This window comes from Rhododendron vialii, chromosome 8a (genome assembly GCF_030253575.1).
Source record: "Rhododendron vialii isolate Sample 1 chromosome 8a, ASM3025357v1".
Taxonomy (NCBI): Eukaryota; Viridiplantae; Streptophyta; class Magnoliopsida; order Ericales; family Ericaceae; genus Rhododendron; species Rhododendron vialii.
Window position 1 is genome coordinate 22,638,725 of NC_080564.1, and position 21,319 is coordinate 22,660,043.

Below are 21,319 nucleotides of genomic sequence, written 5' to 3' on the forward strand. Positions count from 1 at the left end.
TGACAGGACAATCATAGATTTGCATGGAGTTCTCATGCATCAAATACTATTCTGATCAGGATATATTCAATATAGACTTGACTAGATTCCTTTTTAGGTTTGACCTTCTAGGTTGTTGATTGCATCACACAGATTTGAACGATTAAAAAGATTCCCTCAAATTCTCAAACCGTAAGTCTATTGTAAGTTTGTAACTAATTGTATAAGTTATGGGCTGCTACGCTTTCTCGCTTCCAGCAGAAATAGGGCTCAGATTGCGAAGTAGAAGCATTAAAAGGTTGACCACTTAGACTATTTTAGTCCTCTAAACACGAGATATGAACAAACAGAATAATAAGACTAACAAAAATCAGACATACTATTTGTATGCCAAACTTCTAGGATACTTGTCTTCGCATGTAAAATATAGATAACCTCCATAAGAAAATCTACATAAGCAACATGAAGCTACGTATCGATTAGACCAAATCTTTAGTGCAGATAAATATCATTTAACTCACATTGCCTTTTGAAGCCCCCTTCACCGCACCCATCTTTACTTTTTAGCATCCAGCCATCTGGATGTGCAACTTAGCATATTTTCTCCATCTTATTCTGTACAGACCATTAGTTATATCCTGCTTGTAGATAATTTGATGGATAGTGGGGAACAGGAATTGTCAATACTGCATTGCGAATCGATTTTGTTAATTGACTAGATTTTCATAACTAACCAGGAACTGATCTGTGACTATTAAGTAGCCAATTTAGTTACTTTTGATGCTGATTTGATACCTACAATTTCTTTCAAACCTTATTCATATCCACCTAAGACCATCTTATTAACCACTTAATTGCAGGAAACAAACCCATTGCTACCGGTGGAAATGGTAGAACATCTGAAAAGGGGCATTGGATCTCGTGGACAGGTTTCTTTTTTTCCTCTCCCTCCTTAGTTTCTCTTTCACTCTCTCTGGCTTGGTGGTCTGAATGTGGAGTTGAAAACCATCTTTCTATTTACCTCTTATGTTGAGCGCTCTGCCAAGTGCTGTACTATTCTGATGCAGATGGTGCACATTGAAGAAATTAGTGCCAGAGTTGCCAACCTTGTTGACATCCCAGAGGAACTGTCAGAGAACATGAAATCTGCTCTTAGATGTATTGGAATTAATAGGTTGTATAGTCATCAGGTATGAGTGGTGTCTTGAACTGCTATCCCTTTTTCCTTGGCAGAATTCCCTATCTGCTTTAACTCTTTCTGTATATGAAGGCAGAGTCTGTTCGGGCTTCCCTTGCTGGCAAGAATGTAGTTGTGGCGACAATGACATCCAGTGGGAAGTCTCTTTGTTACAATCTGCCGGTTCTTGAAGTATTGTTCCAGAATTTGTCAGCATGTGCTCTCTACCTCTTTCCAACGAAGGTTCATAGTGATACATCTTCATCATTAATTTGATAGTTTCATTATTTGTGGTCTACTGGTGGGTCTGTTGGATAAAATTGAATTGCAAAATTCACCTTGTACTTTACTTTGTGGAAACTAGTTGTCTGTATCTGTTTTGGTTTTTCAGTTTTGAAGCAGTCTTGGTATAGTGATGTACCTATTGTTCGGCAATGCAGGCTTTAGCTCAAGATCAACTAAGATCTTTGTTAGCTATGGCAAAAGGGTTTGATCGTAGCTTAAGTATTGGTATCTATGATGGTGACACTTCTCAGACAGATAGGATTTGGCTGCGAGAGAATGCTAGACTGGTACCTTTTAAGTTTTGGTTGTCTCAGACAGTATGCTTTTTTTACGCTGCCTGCCTTAGGTTATACTGAAATTTGTCAACTAGTGCAGTTGATCACAAATCCAGATATGTTACATATGTCCATCTTGCCATGCCATGGGCTATTCAGGCGAATTTTATCAAATCTGAGGTATCTGTTTCGAGTCTGATTTCTCGTTTTGCTTATAGAGTGACTGAAAGAATTTGTTTTAGTGTCTGAACTTGATTTCTTCATCACAATGTATTTTCTTATTGACAGAATCAGTATGTATTTTTGATTTCTTAATCTACTTCTTGTTATTTATGAGTGTCATTTTCTTTTTATTAATCAGGTTTGTTGTCATTGATGAAGCCCATGCATATAAAGGTGCATTTGGATGTCATACCGCTCTGATATTGAGGAGACTTCGTCGGCTTTGTTCCCATGGTACTTTTTCCCTGTATGGTGTGCAAACGATGCACGATTTTCTTATAATTCATTTTTCCTTATCTCTGTAATGCGGAGCTTATCTTCTGAACCTCCTTACTCATGCAGTGTATGGTAGTGACCCTTCTTTTGTATTTTGTACTGCAACTTCTGGAAACCCTCGTGAACATGCTATGGTGAGTTGTTATTCTCCTTATTTTGTACCACATTAAACTGCTTCAGTCTCTCTCCCACTTGGTAACTTCAGTTTTTTTATGAGATTCATTAACACTACATGGTTCATTCCAAACATATGTTCTCCTACGTTAGGAACTTGCTAATCTACCAACAATGGAGTTGATTCAGAATGATGGTAGCCCTTCTGGTCGAAAGCTCTTTGTTCTCTGGAATCCTCCTTTGAATCCAGATACTGTATGCTTTTTGCTACCTTTTTTTTGAACGTCTTTCGCTTGTATTCTTGTGCTCTACTTTTAGGTGAGTAGCTGTTTTTACAAGGCATGCTTACTGTCTTGGTGTGGATGCTGGTGCATTGCAGGTCTTGAAGACAAGAAGCAGCAGAGATACTAAGGTTTCTTTAGATAAGAATATGGGTCATACACGCAGCAGAGATACTAAGGTATCTTTAGATAAGAATATGGGTCATACACGCTCAAGGTAAAAGTTCCAATGCTAATTGTTATGGAAAATTATTAGACATACTTTATCGTGCAATGTTCTTTCTTGTATTCAAGATGTTGGTAAACTGCAATGTTTGTGAAGTTTCCTAGCAATTTTTTCTCATTTTTATATTTTCCAAATTAAAGTCATTATGTGAGGGTCGTGGCTGGAGCAAGTTATGCCTTTTCTTTTAACATCTAGGAGAATAGGAAAGAAGTAGTTGGACGCTGTTTACAAACATGATTTGGGTGATTGTGATGTAACATACATTTGGCTGAAATTCTTGAATACTTCTAAGTTTTACATACCAGCTTGAGAGTTGAGCCTTTTCATTAGCCTTGATGAGCTGGGTCAGTAGAAAATTTGAAATATCCATAAACCTTGTACACTGCATAATGGGAAAATAAATGCTCCGCACAATGCTTACAAACAATCACAAGTTCCTTTACGTCCACAGGCATGTCGGAAAAGCATTTGCTATTCCTCCAAATCCCAAGTAGCTTCTAGGTTCTTCCTCACCCTAAAATTTACGATACGAGCTCTCCAATATCTCTTCTAAGACCTGTTGGTTATGCAGACATTTGTAAACTAGTATAAGTAGTGATGCATAAACCTCAAGAAAATACTTACATTACTGTTGGCACATAAATTTCACCCAAAGATTGATGAAATGTATCATATGTTGGGCTCGCGGATTAAAAGGCATATAGAGAGCCTAAAAGAATGTGACCCAGCGAGCCCGCGAATCAACAAACACGTGTTGACCTGACAAGCCTAACGACTATATCGGCCTGCGGAAGATTACAAATCAGAACCATGTAGGCCTGCATTTCGCAAGGCCTACAAATCAAATATTCATTTGAACCATGTAGGCCCGCATTTCACAGGGCCTACAAACCAAATATGGATTAACAACGTAGTCTCAAATCAAATAAAACGTAGAGCCCAAGAAAATACTTCTGTGGAAGCAGAAGAATATTCCAAGGTGGATGCCATCTAATGCAACCAATATTCAAAATTTGAAGAGACTGAGAAGATATGAAATCATCCTATCCTCTGGCAACAACTATTCGAATTCAAAGGAATTCTTTGGTGGCCAAGCATCTGATGAAGGAAGCCCCTATAAATATGAGGTCCATCATCAAAGGAAGGGATCTCAGATCTCATACCTCATCTCTCAACTCTTCGCCAGAATTCTCAACTCTTCGCCATCACACTCTCCGCCCAAACATAGAAGCTATACACACCTCTTCTCCCTCAACGTAGAAAATATACAGAGAGAGAGAAAATATACTCCATTCAAGCAAAGCCACTACAATCTATAACCACTAAGCAACCTACTCGCTCACTACCACTTGCAATCTTCAGCAAACTTCGAATAATGATCCCTTTAATGGGGTTGAAGCTTACTATGCGGATGCTCGTTTCTACACAAAGGCTTCGCAAAATAGAGCGAAGGGCTCAACAGAAATAGATACTAAAAGCGTGAAAGCTCAGACAAAGAGGGCATTTTGCTACATTCCAAAGTCTCAAAGGAAACCGGGGGCAAGCGCTTTAGCTCCGATGGACCCAACTTTGGAGTTAAAAAGATGCATATGTCTTGCCATTACAGAAGGCAGAATGCACATATGTGGAGAACTATCGTAAATTTGTAGTCCCTGCGAAAGCAAAAGGCATAAAGCCTATAGTGTTCCATGAACTTGGTGACATGGAAAAGAAAGTTCAGGATGATAATCTCAAAACTGTGGAGATATCGAGTCCAATAAGACCAAGTTACGCTGCAAACATTACAAAAATGTTAGTGAAAGCTGGTCTTGATCCTAAAAAAGTATCCACACAAATAGTAGCACCTTTTGACTCCGCGCTAACTCATGCACAAGCCAAATCCCTTCAGCAAGGAAGTCCTATTGTGGCCACAAGGGAAGGCTTGAGTTATCAAGCCGCAAAAGAAAAGCTCTCTGTAAATATGATTACAATGGAAGGGGCCTCGGATGATGGGATTGAATATGAGACATATCCCATACCAACACAATCTGAAGAAGGAGGTCAGGCTACAATTGACGAGCTTCGCGAAGTCAATCTCAGTGATGAAGGAAAGAATAAGCCAACTTTCATAAGTGCAAACTTGGCAGAGGAAGAGGCTCAAAGGTACATCTCTTTTCTGAAAGAACATCGCGATATTTTTGCATGGACCTACAACGAGATGCCTGGGCTTGATCTTGGAGTTGCAGTTCATAGACTCGCAATCCATCAATTCCATCTTGAGAAACAGCCTGTTAAACAAGCGCCAATAAGGACACAGCCAGAATTGACGTCCCAAATCGAGGCTAAAGTCGATAAACTCCTTACAGCTAGATTCATCAGAGAGGTTAAATACCCAACTTGGTTGGCAAACATAGTCCCAGTCCCAAAGCAAAAGAATCTTCCAAGGTGGATGCCATCTAATGCAACCCATATTAAAAATTTGAAGAGACTGAGAAAATATGATATCATCCTATCCTCTGGCAACAACTATTCAAATTCAAAGGAATTATTTGGCGGCCAAGCATCTGATGAAGGAAACCCCTATAAATATGAGGTCCATCATCAAAGGAAGGGACCTCAGATCTCATACCTCATCTCTCAACTCTTTGCCAAAATTCTCAACTTTTCACCATCACACTCTCCGCCCAAACATAGAAGCTATACACACCTCTTCTCTCTCAACGTAGAAAATATACAGAGAGAGAAGATATACTCCATTCAAGCAAAACCACTACAATCTATAACCACTAACCAACCTACTCGCTCACTACCACCTGCAATCTTTAGCAAACTTCGAAGATCAGTAAGAGTAAGCATACCAAGTGATAGGTAAAGGGTTCTAATCCCTCTAAATGTATCAAATATGAAGAGTTAACGCCAGGATTGACATCCAAAAATCAAGGGTTTATTTCTCATTACGTTATACTTATACAAATGTAAAAAGTAAGTACACATTAGTCCCTTATCTCCTAATCTAATTACATAAGAGATGTAAGCGACAACTAATTACATATAAACCCATAACTTAACACTCCCCCTCAAATTGGTGTGAAGATATCAATCAAGCCCAACTTGAACACAATGGGGTGAAAACTCTTGCTACCAAGCCCTTTTGTGAATATGTCAGCCAGTTGATCTTCAGATCTCACAAAAGGCATACATATCAAACCTGCACTCAGCTTCTCTTTGATGAAGTGCCTATCAATTTCTATATGATTCGTTCTGTCATGTTGAACAGGATTATGAGCAATGTTGATGGCAGCTTTATTGTCACAGTAGAGTTTCATAGGACCATTATCAGTAATTCCCAAATCACGTAACACGGTTTGGAGCCACAATAGCTCACAAACACCATGAGCCATAGCTCTGTGCTCAGCTTCTGCACTGGACCTGGCGACCACTGATTGCTTCTTACTTCGCCAAGTAACCAAATTTCCCCCAATGAAAGTACAATAGCCAGAAGTAGAGCGTCTGTCATCCACAGAACCAGCCCAGTCAGCATCAGTAAATGTCTCCAATCGCAGGTGACCATGATTAGAGAACAAAATTCCCTTTCCAGGAGCTGATTTGAGGTACCTCAAAATACGATAAACTGCATCAAGATGCGAAGCACGAGGGTCATGCATAAACTGACTAACAACACTCACTGCATAAGTAACATCTGGTCGAGTGTGAGCTAAGTATATCAGTCGACCCACAAGTCGCTGATATCTCTCCTTGTCGATGCACTCCCCCACATTGCCACTAATATGGTGATTCGCCTCAATAGGAGAATCTTCAGGTCTACAACCCAACATACCTGTTTCTTCCAAAAGATCAAGTATATACTTCCGTTGGGAGATAAAAATACCTCTATCAGACCTTGCCACTTCCATGCCAAGAAAGTATCTTAGTGATCCCAAATCCTTAATCTCGAATTCTTGAGCCAGACTAGATTTGAGATTAAGAATTTCATTCTCATCATTGCCTGTCATTATTATATCATCAACATACACAATAAGGACAGCAATCTTACCAGCACTTCCCTTGATGAACATAGTATGATCTGCATGGCTCTGTTTGAATCCAAACCCCAACATAGCCTTGGAAAATCTGCCAAACCACGCTCTAGGTGATTGCTTCAGCCCATATAGGGCCTTCTTTAATCTACGCACCTTCCCTTTAGCCTTAGAGGAAGAGAAACCTGGTGGTACATCCATATACACCTCCTCTTCTAACTCACCATGGAGGAATGGATTTTTCACATCAAACTAGTGAAGGGGCCAATTCAAATTTGCAGCACAAGAAAGCAGAGCTCGTATAGTGTTCATCTTTGCTACTGGTGCAAACGTCTCCTCATAATCAATACCATAGGTTTGAGTAAAACCTTTGGCAACAAGTCTCGCTTTGTATCTCTCAACTGTACCATCAGCATTCTGCTTAACAGTGAAAACCCACTTGCATCCTACTGATTTCTTTCCTCCTGGAAGTGATACTAGCTCCCAAGTGCCATTCTTTTTCAAAGCTGTCATCTCTTCTACCATAGCTTCTTTCCACTTAGGTATTTTTAATGCATCCTGCCAATTCTGTGGAATACATATAGAAGAAAGAGACGAAACAAAGGCATGGTACGAAGGAGATAAACGATCATAAGAGACAAATTGAGAGATAGGATATTGAGTACGTGACCTAACACCTTTATGAAGAGCAATAGGAAGATTATCAGACTCAATAAAAGGAGGTTCAATAGGAGAAGATTCATTACCAGATAAGTCAGCTAAGAGATCCGAAACTGGAGCAGGGGATTGTAATTGACAAATTGGTATTACACATGAGGACTTTCCTTTCTTCTGTCTAATGTAGGTCTTTAAGTTAGACCCTTTCAGCCGTTGTGGTAGTTCCTCAATATTGTCACCAATGTCATGAGTTGCTCTTTCAGTAGATATTGGTTCATCTCTAAATTGTTTCCTCTCCCCCTCACCATGATTATAAAAAGAGATAAACATCTCTTCCTCCCTCATCTCTTCCTGCCGATGCTCCCTCTGAAGAGATGGAGTGGAGGGAGAGTAAAAGGACACTGTTTCCCAAAATATAACATCCATAGAGACATAAAACTTTTTAGAGTGAGAATCATACAATTTATAGCCCTTCTGGGTAGGAGAGTACCTAATAAAGACACACTTATGGGCTTTAGGACCTAACTTGCCCCCAGAGGGATGAGGGGCATGAACAAAACACACACAACTAAACACTCGCGGTGGGAGAGTGGTGACACGAGAATTGTGAAGAAGACACTCAATGGGTGTTTTGAACTGGAGAACACTAGATGACATACAATTGATAAGATAAGTAGCAGTCAAAATCGCCTCTCCCCAAAAAAATTTGAGAACATTCATGGTGAATAAAAGAGAGCAAGCTACCTCAGCAAGATGACGATTCTTGCGTTCAGCAACTCCATTTTGTTGTGGAGTGTCAACACAAGTCGTCTGATAAAGAATGCCATTTTCTTCTAGGAATGCCCTAAAATTTCTATCTATATACTCAGTCCCATTGCCACTACGGAGAATTTTAATATTCGTATCAAATTGAGTGCGTACCATGGTATAAAAAGATTTAAAACAAGAAAATACGTCATTTTTTGACTTAAGTAAATACACCCAAGTAGCACGAGAATAACAGTCAATAAAAGTGACAAACCACCGAAAACCTTTAAGAGAGGTAACAGGGGAAGGACCCCAAACATCAGAATGGATAACTGTAAAAGGAGACGCACTCCGTTTATTAATAGGTGGATAAGAAGAATGTTTATGTTTTCCAAACTCACAGGCTTCACAAAAAAACTGACTCCTAGGACAATGCCTTATTAAATTAGGAAAAAGTTTCTCTAAAATTCCAAAGGATGGATGACCCAATCTACGGTGCCACTGATGTAACATAACAAGAGGTGCACCTGTATCTGCTTGCAGAGCAAGACCACATGACATAGGTGGACGAAGTGCAGACTCCAAAAAATAAAGGCCACCATGTGATTTACCACTGCCAATCACCTTCCCCGTATCTAGTTCCTGAAAGACACAATGAGTAGGAAAAAAGGTTACGGAACAATTTGCAGAACGAGTAAGGCTACTAACAGACATAAGATTAGTGGCAAAGTTGGGAATATGTAAAACTGAAAAGAAAGAAATAGAGAGAGAATAGCGAACGGAACCCTTCCCTGAGATAGCAAAGAATGACCCATCTGCTATTCGGACCTTATCCTTACCAGAACAAGTAGAGTAAGAATCAAACACAGAGGAGCTCCCAGTCATATGATCTGAGGCACCCGAATCTATAATCCAAGGAATAGCAGAAGAGGCAGTAAATGCACTAGCCGGTATACCTGTGTGAGCAAAATAGGATGAAGTAGGAGCTGCTGAGGAAGAGGAAGCTATAGTAGATGGAGAATCAGCCCGAGCCATAAGACGCCTGAGAGTTTGTATCTCCCCCTGAGAGAAACCACCAACATGATCAGATGACGCCTGAATCCCAGAACTGACCCCAGAATCAGGCAAGGTGCTAACTGTAGACTCCGAAACATGGGCCTGAGCCCGAGAACGCACAGGACCACGACCATGGCCACCGCATCCACCACCGCGCCCACGAGAGGGCTTGCCATGTAGCTTCCAACAAAAATCTTTGGTATGACTCGTGTTGTGGCAATAATCACACTGGAGTGATGCACGATCAGGAGGCCCATTGCAAATACCAGATTGGAACTTGCCACCCTGGAGAATAGGCCCACTATCAGAACCAAAATGACCCTGAGGAGTAGTAACCAGGGCAGAATGATCAGAAATAGGAGGGTGCAACATAGCACCCCTTCTACTCTCCTTCTGCTGAACAATAGAATAGGCCTCTCCCAAGGATGGAAACGGAACACGACCCAACACCTGCACTTTAATTGGATCAAGTTCTAGATCAAGACCAGCAAGGAAGTCATAAACGCGCTCTTTCTCCATCCTTTTTAGCCAATTAGTAGCATCCACAACACAAACAGCCTAAAAGCCCTGATAGTAATCAAATTCCCCCCAAGCTCCACTCAAGTCAGCAAAATACACAGCAACAGAACGATGATTTTGCTCCAATGTACGGAGCCTCTTCCTCAACTCAAAACATTGTGCATCGTTACCTTGCTGAAAATAGGTCTGGGCTGCAGTAGTCCAAATCTGATTTGGAGTATCAAGCAGCAGGAAAGTATGACGAATATCAGCTCTCATAGAGTTAAATAACCAGGTCATGACTAACGATTTCCGAGATTTAAACTTCTTAAGTTCAACCGCCTCAACAGGTGGAGTAATAGGACCTTCAATGAATTCTGACATCCCTTTGGCCTCAATGGCCAAGATAAAAGTATGAGACCAAATCAGATAGTTGGTACCATCCAACTTAATATGGCAAATATCCAGAGAAAAATTATCTAGAGTCCCAACACGACTCAACTCATCATTTGTACTAGCGGAAGCAATTTTTGGATCCCCCGACATATCAGTGGAAATCAAGTAACCCTAATAATCCTAACAAAGGCTCCAATCAGTTTATGATACACCTGACCCAGTACCAAACAGTTCCAAAAAACACAAAACAGGAGCCGAAATACCTGACCTAGTTCAATCCGACAGCAAACAGTGGTCGTCGGATGTCGTACGGTGGTCGCCGGAGATCGGCGATGGTCGAGGATGACTGGCGAGTGGCCTACGTGGACATGTGGGGCTATCAGAAGTCCAACAATGGTGTATAGTTCTGCACCGAGAGAAACAAGGGGAATTGGGCCTACTGGATCTTCACTGTATACATGGCCGTGAGTCAGAATAGTGTCACCGGAGGTCGACGAGGGCTGCTTGGTTCGTTGATGATGGTAAAGACCCTGGGTCAGAGATCAACTAGAACAGTCCCTAGGTTTGTCGTCTAAGCTTTGATACCATGAAGAGTTAACGCCAGGATTGATATCCAAAAATTAAGGGTTTATTTCTCATTACGTTATACTTATACAAATGTAAAAAGTAAGTACACATTAGTCCCGTATCTCCTAATCTAATTAGATAAGAGATGTAAATGACAACTAATTACTTATAAACCCATAACTTAACAAAATATTCTTTGTTTTGATGTAAACAAGGGTTTTAAATCCCAATCATCAATAAAATTAAATTGTTCTAGTTTGTTTCTTGTTCTTTATTCTCAGAGGTTTTACTTTTGTAGTATGTAATTAACGATTTGAAATCCAAATCGGAAATAGGAGCCTACATATAAACAATCAACACTGTTCGCTTGAACAATGGATATTTGAGATTTAGATTTCGAAGTGTGGGTAAATTCTACGGTTTAAAATTTATGTCTACAATTACATTTAGTATTTGCTATCCTGATTTGGATGTCTTAAATCTTAGTTCCCATTTTGCAGCTCGATTTTGGAGGTTTCATGTCTATTTGCAGAAATTGTTCAGCATGGGCTTCGTTGCATTGCATTCTGCAAATCACGCAAGCTTTGTGAACTTGTTTTGTGCTATACGTACGTGACAATCTACATTGCCCCATTTTATAATTGTTTTCTGTTATTTTGATGTCATTTACTTGTTGGATAAAAGACACTGTATGCCTAATATCTACAACTGTGGCAAGGCGTGAGATTCTTCAGGAGACGGCGCCGCATCTGGTTAGCTCCATTTGTGCTTATCGTGCTGGCTATATAGCTCAGGTTAGTATTTTTGTTTGCCATTTTTTGGTCAACAATTATGAATGATGGTGTTGATGAGTTACAGTGTATGAAATAGCCAAAAGGACAGTAGTAGTAGTGCTTCTGTTACTATTATCCAGTGTGGGAAAAACGTGATGCATTTCTTTTCTTCATTTTCTTAGTAGCATCTCAAGAACTCCAAGTTCTTGGAGCTCCTGATGATATAGTTGGGAATGGACCATGGCTAAGAAGTGAACTTGCTTCTTTGGTTTTCTTCATCATTTTGTGCATCTGAGTCGTCAATCTTCATTGCCATATCGTCTACATAATCACTTGGCTTTGCCCCCATTCTGCTGATCTCACATTTCCTGGCAGCAATAAATGCTTAGTGTCTCTCCTTTCCAGGCACCTTTTTTTTGCAAACCATTAAGAGATCTTTTGATGTCATTCCAACCTATTTAGCCAAGGTCTAATAACTAAGAAATTCAACTGCACCAAATGCTGTGTGGTTTACTTTCTGATAGTAGTGTAGTTATTATTCTGTGCTATTTAATTTTGTCAACAGACATAATACTGCGGCATTTTTGTGCTAATCTCTATGTTGAAAATATTTATGTAAACTCTGCAGTTAGTTATTTGTGTGCTTCTGGATTATTTGTATTACCCTCAGCAAGTGTGGTTCATTCAAGTCTTCTCGATATTGTGTCTAACCATTAAGTAATTGGTGGAGCAGGATAGGAGGACAATTGAAAGGGATTTTTTTAGCGGGAAGCTTTATGGGGTTGCTGCTACGAATGCCTTAGAGTTGGGTATTGATGTTGGGCATATTGATGTAACCCTGCATCTAGGGTTTCCTGGAAGTATAGCAAGGTATTAAACCTTCTGTTTGTGTCATTATTGTAATCCATTCATTCGGTTGTTGATACTTTTTGGTTGTTATTCAATGTTAGTCTTTGGCAGCAAGCTGGAAGGTCTGGGAGAAGGGAAAAGGCATCCCTTGCCATATATGTTGCTTTTGAAGGGCCTCTTGACCAGTATTTTATGAAATTTCCCCAAAAACTCTTTAGGAGCCCCATTGAGTGTTGCCATATTGATGCTCACAATCAGCAGGTATCATTAATTCGAAAATAAGTTACTTAAAAACACATTATTCTGTCGTGGCTATATCCCCTCTGTGGGTTGGATTAAAGTGTATGGTGTAATGTCACTAATGGTACATGTTGAAGGTATAAATAATAAAGTTGTCCATCTCTCTAACAGCTTAAGCTTTCAGATGAGTTGGTGGTTAACGATCTAATAGAACACACGAAGTAAAATTTTAAAATAAAAGGGCACTTTATTATGCTGTAAGGGCACTAAAGCCGCTACCACTAACATCGTCCTCTTTACTTCTCACGTTAACCTTGCTTATCCCTCCTCTTTTCTTTGTTTAGATGAATCATTACAACCCCTTTGTCCCTCATTTCCTCTTATCTTTTTCATTCTGCTAATTTTGCCTGCCCCAAAATTCATAATTCATGCATATCTAGCCAAAATCAATATAAATATGTAACAGAAGGATAATATTATGGTAGGCAGTGAATAGGTACTTGTGAGTGATGTTTTGTAATCGATGCACAATATGGAGGCCCATACGGGAAGAAGATTTTTTTTCCAAGAACTATGTTTTGAATATAGCATTAGTCATGCTATTGGATACGTCTTTGATAACAGGGTTATGGTTCAGATTAATATTAGGATCCTAGGTTCTTTTTACTCTTAGGGTTTTAACCCCATAATAAGAGCCTCTTGTTTCCTGTCTGTGGAGTTGAATAAGAGCCTCTCTTGCCGTATGATTTGTAGTTTGATCCATGAATTGAGTTGTTTGGGTTGTGGCCTTTGTGATAAGTGCTGTGTCCCTTATGTTCGTCTTCTCTTCCCTTCCTTCTCTGGTTCATATTACTTACAAAAAGCATAGTTTAAGATGAATAAATACAAGTTGAAATAACCCTTTATAATGTAGAGGGATGTCTATCAGATTAAAGTTCTCAGCCCTTCATGTAAATCTAGTGAAGGCGTCTATCGAACGAATGAGAAAGAAGTTCTAATCCCTTAAACAGTTTCCATCGCATGACTGATTAAGAAATTACATTACCTTTAAAAGAAGTCTTATGACCAAAATACGCATCGTATGACTGATTTAGAAATCATATGACTTAGGGGGCCGGATCCCGTCCATTTGCTTTGGACTAGTTCGGTCCATTTAGTGCATCCGAGCAGTCCAAAAGTGTTTGGACGGCCCAGATTTAAAGGGGTGTTTAAAAAAAACAAAAAAAAAAAAACACTCTTTTGGACGGCCCGGATGCACCAAATGGGCCGAACTGGTCCGAAGCCAGGCTGATCTCATTAAACAGGTTGTCATATCAATGTTCCTGCATTTTCAACCCCCATGATTTGTATCTGCAAACAAATGGTGATTTGTGGAGGATTGTCTTTTGTGAAGAGAAAATGGCGTGAGAAAATTGGAGCTTGTGTGAGAGATGCATAGTGATGGTGGGGTGGTGGAGTTGAGTGATGCTGAATGGTTTCAAGCTAGAAAGAGTGGAAGAAAAGTTGATGGTGAGTTGTGACCGGTGGTAGTCGTTTTGATGTTTTTGAAATATTTGGAAGAGTCAAGAGAGAGAAATTAGTGAGAGTATTAATAGAGGTGATAAGAGGGTAGCGGTGAAAGGTGCTTTGGGACTTTGTTGGAGGGAATTAGCTAGAGAAAGTAAGAGAAGATGGTTGTGAGTTGTGAAATACTGGTAGCAGTATGGTGGTTTGGGTTGAGAGAAAAATACGGAGTTGGGAAAATTTCCAAAATATTGTGGGTGTCTAATTGGCGGTGCTTGGTGGTTGTGGTGCCTTGGCAGCGAAACTGTGGAGGCCATGTTTCAGTGGTTGTGGTAAGGTAGTACCATGGTGGAGATGCTGGTGGTGAAGAAGAAAACGGGCAACGAGATGGATGGAAAGGAAAAAAGGTGCCTGGGATTAATTTTGGTCCCGCAAATAGGTTTCACACAGCTACGTCCCCAAAACAATGGGTCATTATTGTCTCCAGTTATCTTGCACTATGGTCATTTAAAGAATATTTACGACTTCGTTTTGAAGTTTGAACCAAATTGCATGGGTGTCATATATACTTAAATACTACTTTCTTGTTTTTTTGGTAAATTACTACTTTCTTGTTGATGCCTGGAGTCTGTGAACTGCCGTCAATTATGGGTTCTGACTTCTGCGGTAGAGTGGAACTTTTCTAATTTTTGGAGTGTTATAGGTGCTTGAACAGCACCTGATCTGTGCTGCTGCTGAACTTCCATTGAGTTTGCTTCATGATGGGAATTATTTTGGTCCTCGACTAGGGGATGCTATGATGGCACTTAAAAGTAAAGGGTACTTGACTACTGATCCTTCACGTGATCCTTCTGCCAGAATTTGGAGTTACATTGGGCATGAGGTATATTATTTTATGCCTACTCTAGTACTCTAGGTCTCGTCTCCCCGTACTGATTTGTAAATTAAATGTGATATGTACTAAATTCATTTTCAGCTGCAAGTGACTGATTTTTTTTGTTATTTAAAATTCTTGTTTGTAGAAAATGCCCTCTCGTTCGGTTAGTATACGAGCAATAGAAACTGAGAAGTACAAAGTGATTGACAAGCAAAAAAATGAACTCCTTGAGGAGATTGAGGAAAGCAGAGCTTTCTTTCAGGTAGACAAATTATGAGTTTTCATGGGAATAATCATATGGATGCTTTACTCTTTTTTCTCTTTTTTTGGACCTTGCTTTGCTGGGCTAACAAATTTTCATGCTGTACAGTAATGTTTAGCTGGTCTATGCAGTTACAGTGGTCCGCTAATAACTTGTCTGATCTTTCAGGTTTACGATGGTAGCGTGTATATGCATCAAGGGAAAACCTATCTGGTGAAGGAGTTAGATATATCAACCAAAATTGCTTTGTGCCAAGTGGCTGACTTGAACTATTACACAAAGAGTCGTGATTACACAGATGTTCATGTCATTGGTGGTGAAACTGTATGTGGGCTCCTAGATTCTTTGTGCTTACAACACTTTTGTTAGCTGCATGAGCTACGCCCCATAGTAAATTGCATAGTCCATTGCAACGTAATGTTCAAGTGATTTCTGGATATGGTAGATGATATTGTTTATGGTTTCTGAAATAGTCTCCTTACTCCCTTGCAATTTTCACGTGATAGCTGGAAAAGATAGATGGTACTCCCTCCGTCCTAAAATGAATGACCATTGGGATTCTAAAAATTTAGGAGACACAATTGCTGTCAGTGTAGGCTATAACGTTTCCAAAATAGCCCTCAATCATTAGTCATTTTGTCCTTTTGAGTTTATAGCTTAATTAGTGAGAGGGCAAAGGTGGAAAGTCAATGAATTCCTTTTCAAAATGGACAAAGAATTTGGGATAATTTTTGGGACGGAGGGACTATTCTATCTGGTTTTCTCAAACTTTAGTTTTATCAATTCAAACCAACAAAGTCACAGCTAATATGTGAACCTTGAACTGGATACCAATTATCCATATGATACAACTTAGCATAGGGAACCTTGACCTGAAAATATCCCCTTGATGCCTTCTCCGTAATTTAATCTTCCACAAAAAAAACAAATGCAAAAACTATGCCTGATGCCGTGTAGTTATCTCTTCTGCTTAGCGTAAACAGAACAAGCAATCCTGTGTAGGTTTCTGTCTCATTATTGCTGGAGGACCTAATCGCTGTATGGAATGGAGGTTTAAGGAACTCTCTACAGGCTGTGACAGGGAACAATGGCAATACTGCCAATATATGTTATTGTTCTTGAAATAATGACCTAGCACCCCAAGCGCATAGTGGCATAGCACACTCCGAGGGACTCGTTTAGGCAAATAGAATTGGTCATGGCTGCCTTATGGGGAAATGCCCTTGTAATGGTCAACCAATAGCATTCTAAGCCTCCAGATGTCGATTCTACGGCCAACTCCCTTAAGGGAGGAGGAAGGCTGGTCTGCTTTCAATTCCAAAGCGTAGCTGAAGCACCTTTTTGGGGTGGGGTGGTCTTGCTCGCTAAGTTTCGCTTCCCTCCCCCCTGGGTGCTATTCGATGAAGAAAACAGACTTTAGGAAAGTGTTTCAGTATTACAGAGGCACACAAACCCCACAATGGCACTTAGGGCGCGCAAGAAAAGTTTTGGTTATGATTGTGTAATGAGAATGTGTCCTTGGGGGTTGTGGTTTACTCATATCAACTTAGCAAGACTTAATTTTAGTTGATTGGGGTCTCCAACATGTAGTGGTGTAGGTTTCTGTCAATGAGCTGTGTTAGCTGACAGTACTGCCCAGCTTGATAAAATTTGGCGATATGGTTCTCTTTATTTTCCTATTATCCTTGTAATTGAAAATCTGAATTCCATATGCACGAGGGCAATTGCAGATAGTAATCCATTAGTATTTTGGTAATAATTTTCAACCAGATTTGATAGTGAAATTGTGCTTGAAAGCAGTTGCGTTTTGTACTGTCAAGTATTTGTAACTGGTTGAACATTGTATTGTTGTTTAGGCCTATACAGCAAGGATTTCCAACATGCAGATTTCAAAAACGACAGCCCAAACAGACACTTGCAAAGTAACAACCACTTGGTTTGGTTTTTATCGTGTAAGGAAAGGAAGCAACGAAATTTTCGATACAGTTGATCTTTTGCTTCCTAAGTACTCGTATGAATCTCAGGTAATTATTGATGCAGATCTGCAATTATGTAAAATTCCTACTTTTGATTGTCATATTCGATTTTGGCATCATTGCAAGCAATAATCTTCCAATGACCGTTTCTTTTGACTTCATGTTTGTTTCACCTTTACATGTGAACAGGCTGCTTGGATTCGAGTCCCACAATCTATAAAAGCAGCTGTTGAAATCAAGGACTTCCGCGCAGGCTTACATGCTGCGGGTCATGCTCTTCTTAATGTGGTGCCTCTGTAAGTTTTCAACAGTTATAGTGAATGGACCCTAAACCTAGATGCTCCAATATTAGATAATTTTCTAGGTAGCAGCCTTAAGAACTATTGTCAGTATGTTTTTTTTCTCCTTAATGGAATATATGTAGTTGCATTGGGGTAGTCAAAATGGCCTGTGATAACTGATAACCCAAACTGACACGTAGTTGCATTGGGGAAGTCAAAGTGGTTTGTGATAACTGATAACCCAACCTGACATGTTTATCTGATTGTGATCTGACTGCTTAATGATACTCTGGCACGTAGATACATAATTTGCCACTCATCAGATTTGGCTTCCGAGTGTGTAAACCCTCATGATACCCGCTATGTTCCTGAAAGAATTCTGTTATATGATCAACATCCTGGAGGGACTGGAATTTCAGCACAAGTAAGTTGTGGCATTCTGTTTTTGTTTTCTTGTTTTGCATTTCTGTATACTTGTGGGGGAAATACTAATCAGCTAAGTTTAATGGTAATGAATCGATGATTTTGTTCATTAAATGAGGGGTCGGTTTTGTACTGTGGTAGGCTCCTAACTGACTAAGTTAAATCATTGTTTGGACTTACTGATCTCAATTACCCAAATAAATTTAGGTTCTGAGAATTTCCTTAACCTTCGGACATTTTGTGAATTAAAAGTTCCTATCGACATTAAAGCTGTGTTGGGTTTATGGCTTTTGGAGGGATTTATCAATCGAAAGGAAAAAATGATAAGAATGCTAAAGAAATGATATTAGGTTCTTCACTGCATTATCTTCAAAATTTATCCTTAATCTTTCCCTTCTCTTCAAAATCCATGATCCATACACAGCCTTAATATTGCATACTGTACTAAGGATTCAACTGCAATGATGTATTCCAAAGCAATTCGTGGTGCATTTGTGTATGATGGTTGAACATCTTAAAATGGTATGCCGTCTTCTAGTTGTTTTTTTGACCCATCATACAAGAATTCCACATTCACTCTTCTAGTTGGACATATTCGAATGATTACAGGTTCAGCCTCTTTTCACTGAACTATTAACTGCTGCTTTGGAACTTCTCACATCGTGTTGCTGCTCTGGGGACACTGGTTGCCCTAACTGCGTTCAAGTCAGTATTACATTCCCCTTTTTCTCTTCTTCTTTGTATTTGACTACAAGTACATCATTATAGGATTTTTGTTTTTGCAGAGTCTAGCCTGTCACGAGTACAATGAGGTTTTAGACAAGGACGCGGCTGTTATTATCATTAAGGTTGTGGTTTGAATCATAGTTCAATTACATTATCTCCATCCCTATTGCAGTTTCTGTATATTGCAGTTACTATACTGTTCTTTTTTCGATGCAGGGTGTTCTAGCGGCAGAAAAATCCTACTTCAATGGTTTTTCCTGAGTCTCCGCAAACACATCAGGTGCAGCATTACCATGCATTGGCTGCCCAAGAAAGTAGGAATGGATTATTCACCCTCTTGTTTAGTGGGAGAGGGCGGTATCTTTTATTCACTTTTCTTCCATTATTGGCGACGTTTTGCATCTCTTTGCTACATAGGCAGGGATTGAAATGTTAAATTTTGCGAGTTTAGTTAGTCCAATTACTAAAATCTAAACTTCATGGTAAAGGCTCTTGTGTAAAGGGAACAGGATGGAACCAGGAAGGACCAGTGTTCTAAAACAAGAATTTAATCGTCAATTAATTACTTGCGGGGCCTATTCGATTAAGTCTGACTATCGATTAATTGTCGATTATTAATTAATATGCACCGATTAATCTGATTAATCACTTGAAGGTGACCGACCATCTGATTAGCGCCTAACGACTTTTAGAACATTGGAAAGGACCCTATGCTGATGTGCAAGTGGACAAAGTTGCAGGAAGATCCAAAGTATACGAACTTGACATCTGATCTAAAATCTGATTATATATTCCAAGTTGGGCGAACCTGATCCCTATTATTTGTACAGAAAATTGTCGTCTGTTTTGTCTTTTGTAATGTCTTTCATGTCAAGCATCATCTAGGAAATGGAGAACACGTCAAATATGTGGATTTGGGTGCAGCTTTCTACTGCGCTCCAAACTACAATTTTTTCAATTACAATACTACACATCTCAATTAGCGTTCAACCCGTTCTATGCACGGGCAAAACCCGTTTTATGCACGCGCAAACTAACATGCTCAGGCGAGATCAACATACATGATGTGTTAATCGTGGACATTCTCCATATGATTAACCCGTTCTAGCGTTGTGCCCGTTCAATGCATGGATTAACATACATGGGCGATAAACGGGCACAACGCTAGAACGGGTTAATAGTATGGAGAATGTCCACGATTAACACATCATGTATGTTAATCTCGCCTGAGCATGTTAGTTTTGCCCATGCATAGAACGGGTTTTGTCCGTGATAGAACGGGTTGAACGCTAGTTTATGAAAAAATATAATGGTAGCATGTGAACATTAAACATAATTACTGATAAGCAATCATGCATGAAAAAGATAAAGGTTCACAATATGAAGCAGGAACAAAAGCAGCAGTCAAACCACGATGATTTGTCTTTGAGGACAATGGTTAAAGCAGATCCACAGTATGGGCCATCCAATGTGTTAAAAGTAAAAATGGGAGCAATGTGCAAAATGGTAACAGCCCTGGTGTCATTAATGAATAACAAATTTTGTGCGAGCTCGATAATTTGTAGCGGAGCCACACAAATATTTTGTCCCATGCATCGAACGGGAACGACGCTAGTTTGGATAAAATGAGAGTGTGAGTTTTATCCATTTTCGTGCATAAAACGGGAACAATGCTAATTTAAAATTGTATATTGATACCCACTTCCATTACTTGGTCACTTTCAAATGAAACTACCTAATTTTCAAATGAAACTACCTAATTTACGAAGAAGGAAACGACAATAGTACTAATCAATTAAGAATGGAAAAACAGTCTAATTGAATGGGCAAAACAAAAAAAATTTGATACGTACACATTTACTCAAGTGATTTAACCTTTAAACTCTTCGCCAATTGTACAACATTCGTTCACTATTTCTCCAAAATCATCTCCTTTTAAACACATGTGTTTAAATCAACACACAATAGTGAGAGAGGCCAAATAGTAAAGGAGGTTCAACACCGATCTCTGTTTAAATAGAGATGCCTTCAACTGAAGGTTTTGCAAAAATTAGAAAGGAACATTATAAACCCATCAAAAAATTGCACATTAATTTTCTTCGTGGCTACAATCATCGTCTCTATCTTGATGGCCTGAATCAGAGATGATTGCCGAGTATTCATTGCTAAACTCACCAAATTCAAAATTGTTACCCCTTGGAAAACCATAAACACTACTGGCACAAAATTGGTGAGAAATCAAATTTGGTAAATATTACACTTGCAGTGAGAGGTGGGATTGGTAGTATTTTTCCTGGTGGTGGGCAATCAGATTTTCGTGAGTGTTCAAAGAGTGAAAAAGTGGGAGATTTTGGTGAGAGTTCAAAGAGTGGAAAAGTGGGTAGGAGTTGCTTGGTGAGAGTTAAATAGTGAAAGGAAAAAAAAAAAGTGTGGACAATGAATTAGTTAGTCCGGGAATGTGGGTGTTTTGGAGAATGGATTAGTTTGTGAACGTGGGTGTTTTTTTGCAAACATAGATATTGGTCTGGGCATGGACGTGGACGTGGGGTTTTTCGCGGGTTGTTTTTTTTTTTTTTTTTGTGAACCTAGATATTGGTCTAGGCATGGACGTGGGGTTTTTTTATTTATTTTTTATTT

General features: G+C 39.5%; 1 protein-coding gene across 1 annotated transcript in view; it reads left to right on the forward strand.

Moving 5' to 3' along the window:
* The window catches only part of LOC131335514 (uncharacterized), a 28,919-nt gene extending 9,650 nt beyond the window's left edge, over positions 1 to 19,269 (forward strand). The window contains exons 6-27 of the mRNA XM_058370908.1: positions 840 to 908; positions 1,047 to 1,169; positions 1,250 to 1,399; positions 1,597 to 1,728; positions 1,817 to 1,896; positions 2,078 to 2,172; positions 2,281 to 2,348; positions 2,482 to 2,583; positions 2,708 to 2,826; positions 11,273 to 11,380; positions 11,491 to 11,566; positions 12,279 to 12,415; positions 12,496 to 12,655; positions 14,841 to 15,020; positions 15,160 to 15,276; positions 15,445 to 15,600; positions 17,133 to 17,300; positions 17,442 to 17,548; positions 17,834 to 17,957; positions 18,566 to 18,661; positions 18,742 to 18,804; positions 18,899 to 19,269. Coding sequence (XP_058226891.1) covers positions 840 to 908; positions 1,047 to 1,169; positions 1,250 to 1,399; positions 1,597 to 1,728; positions 1,817 to 1,896; positions 2,078 to 2,172; positions 2,281 to 2,348; positions 2,482 to 2,583; positions 2,708 to 2,826; positions 11,273 to 11,380; positions 11,491 to 11,566; positions 12,279 to 12,415; positions 12,496 to 12,655; positions 14,841 to 15,020; positions 15,160 to 15,276; positions 15,445 to 15,600; positions 17,133 to 17,300; positions 17,442 to 17,548; positions 17,834 to 17,957; positions 18,566 to 18,661; positions 18,742 to 18,804; positions 18,899 to 18,943 — 2,475 coding nt within the window. The 3' untranslated portion in view covers positions 18,944 to 19,269. The remainder of the gene's footprint in view (positions 1 to 839; positions 909 to 1,046; positions 1,170 to 1,249; positions 1,400 to 1,596; positions 1,729 to 1,816; positions 1,897 to 2,077; positions 2,173 to 2,280; positions 2,349 to 2,481; positions 2,584 to 2,707; positions 2,827 to 11,272; positions 11,381 to 11,490; positions 11,567 to 12,278; positions 12,416 to 12,495; positions 12,656 to 14,840; positions 15,021 to 15,159; positions 15,277 to 15,444; positions 15,601 to 17,132; positions 17,301 to 17,441; positions 17,549 to 17,833; positions 17,958 to 18,565; positions 18,662 to 18,741; positions 18,805 to 18,898) is intronic.
* The last annotated feature ends 2,050 nt before the right edge of the window (positions 19,270 to 21,319 follow it).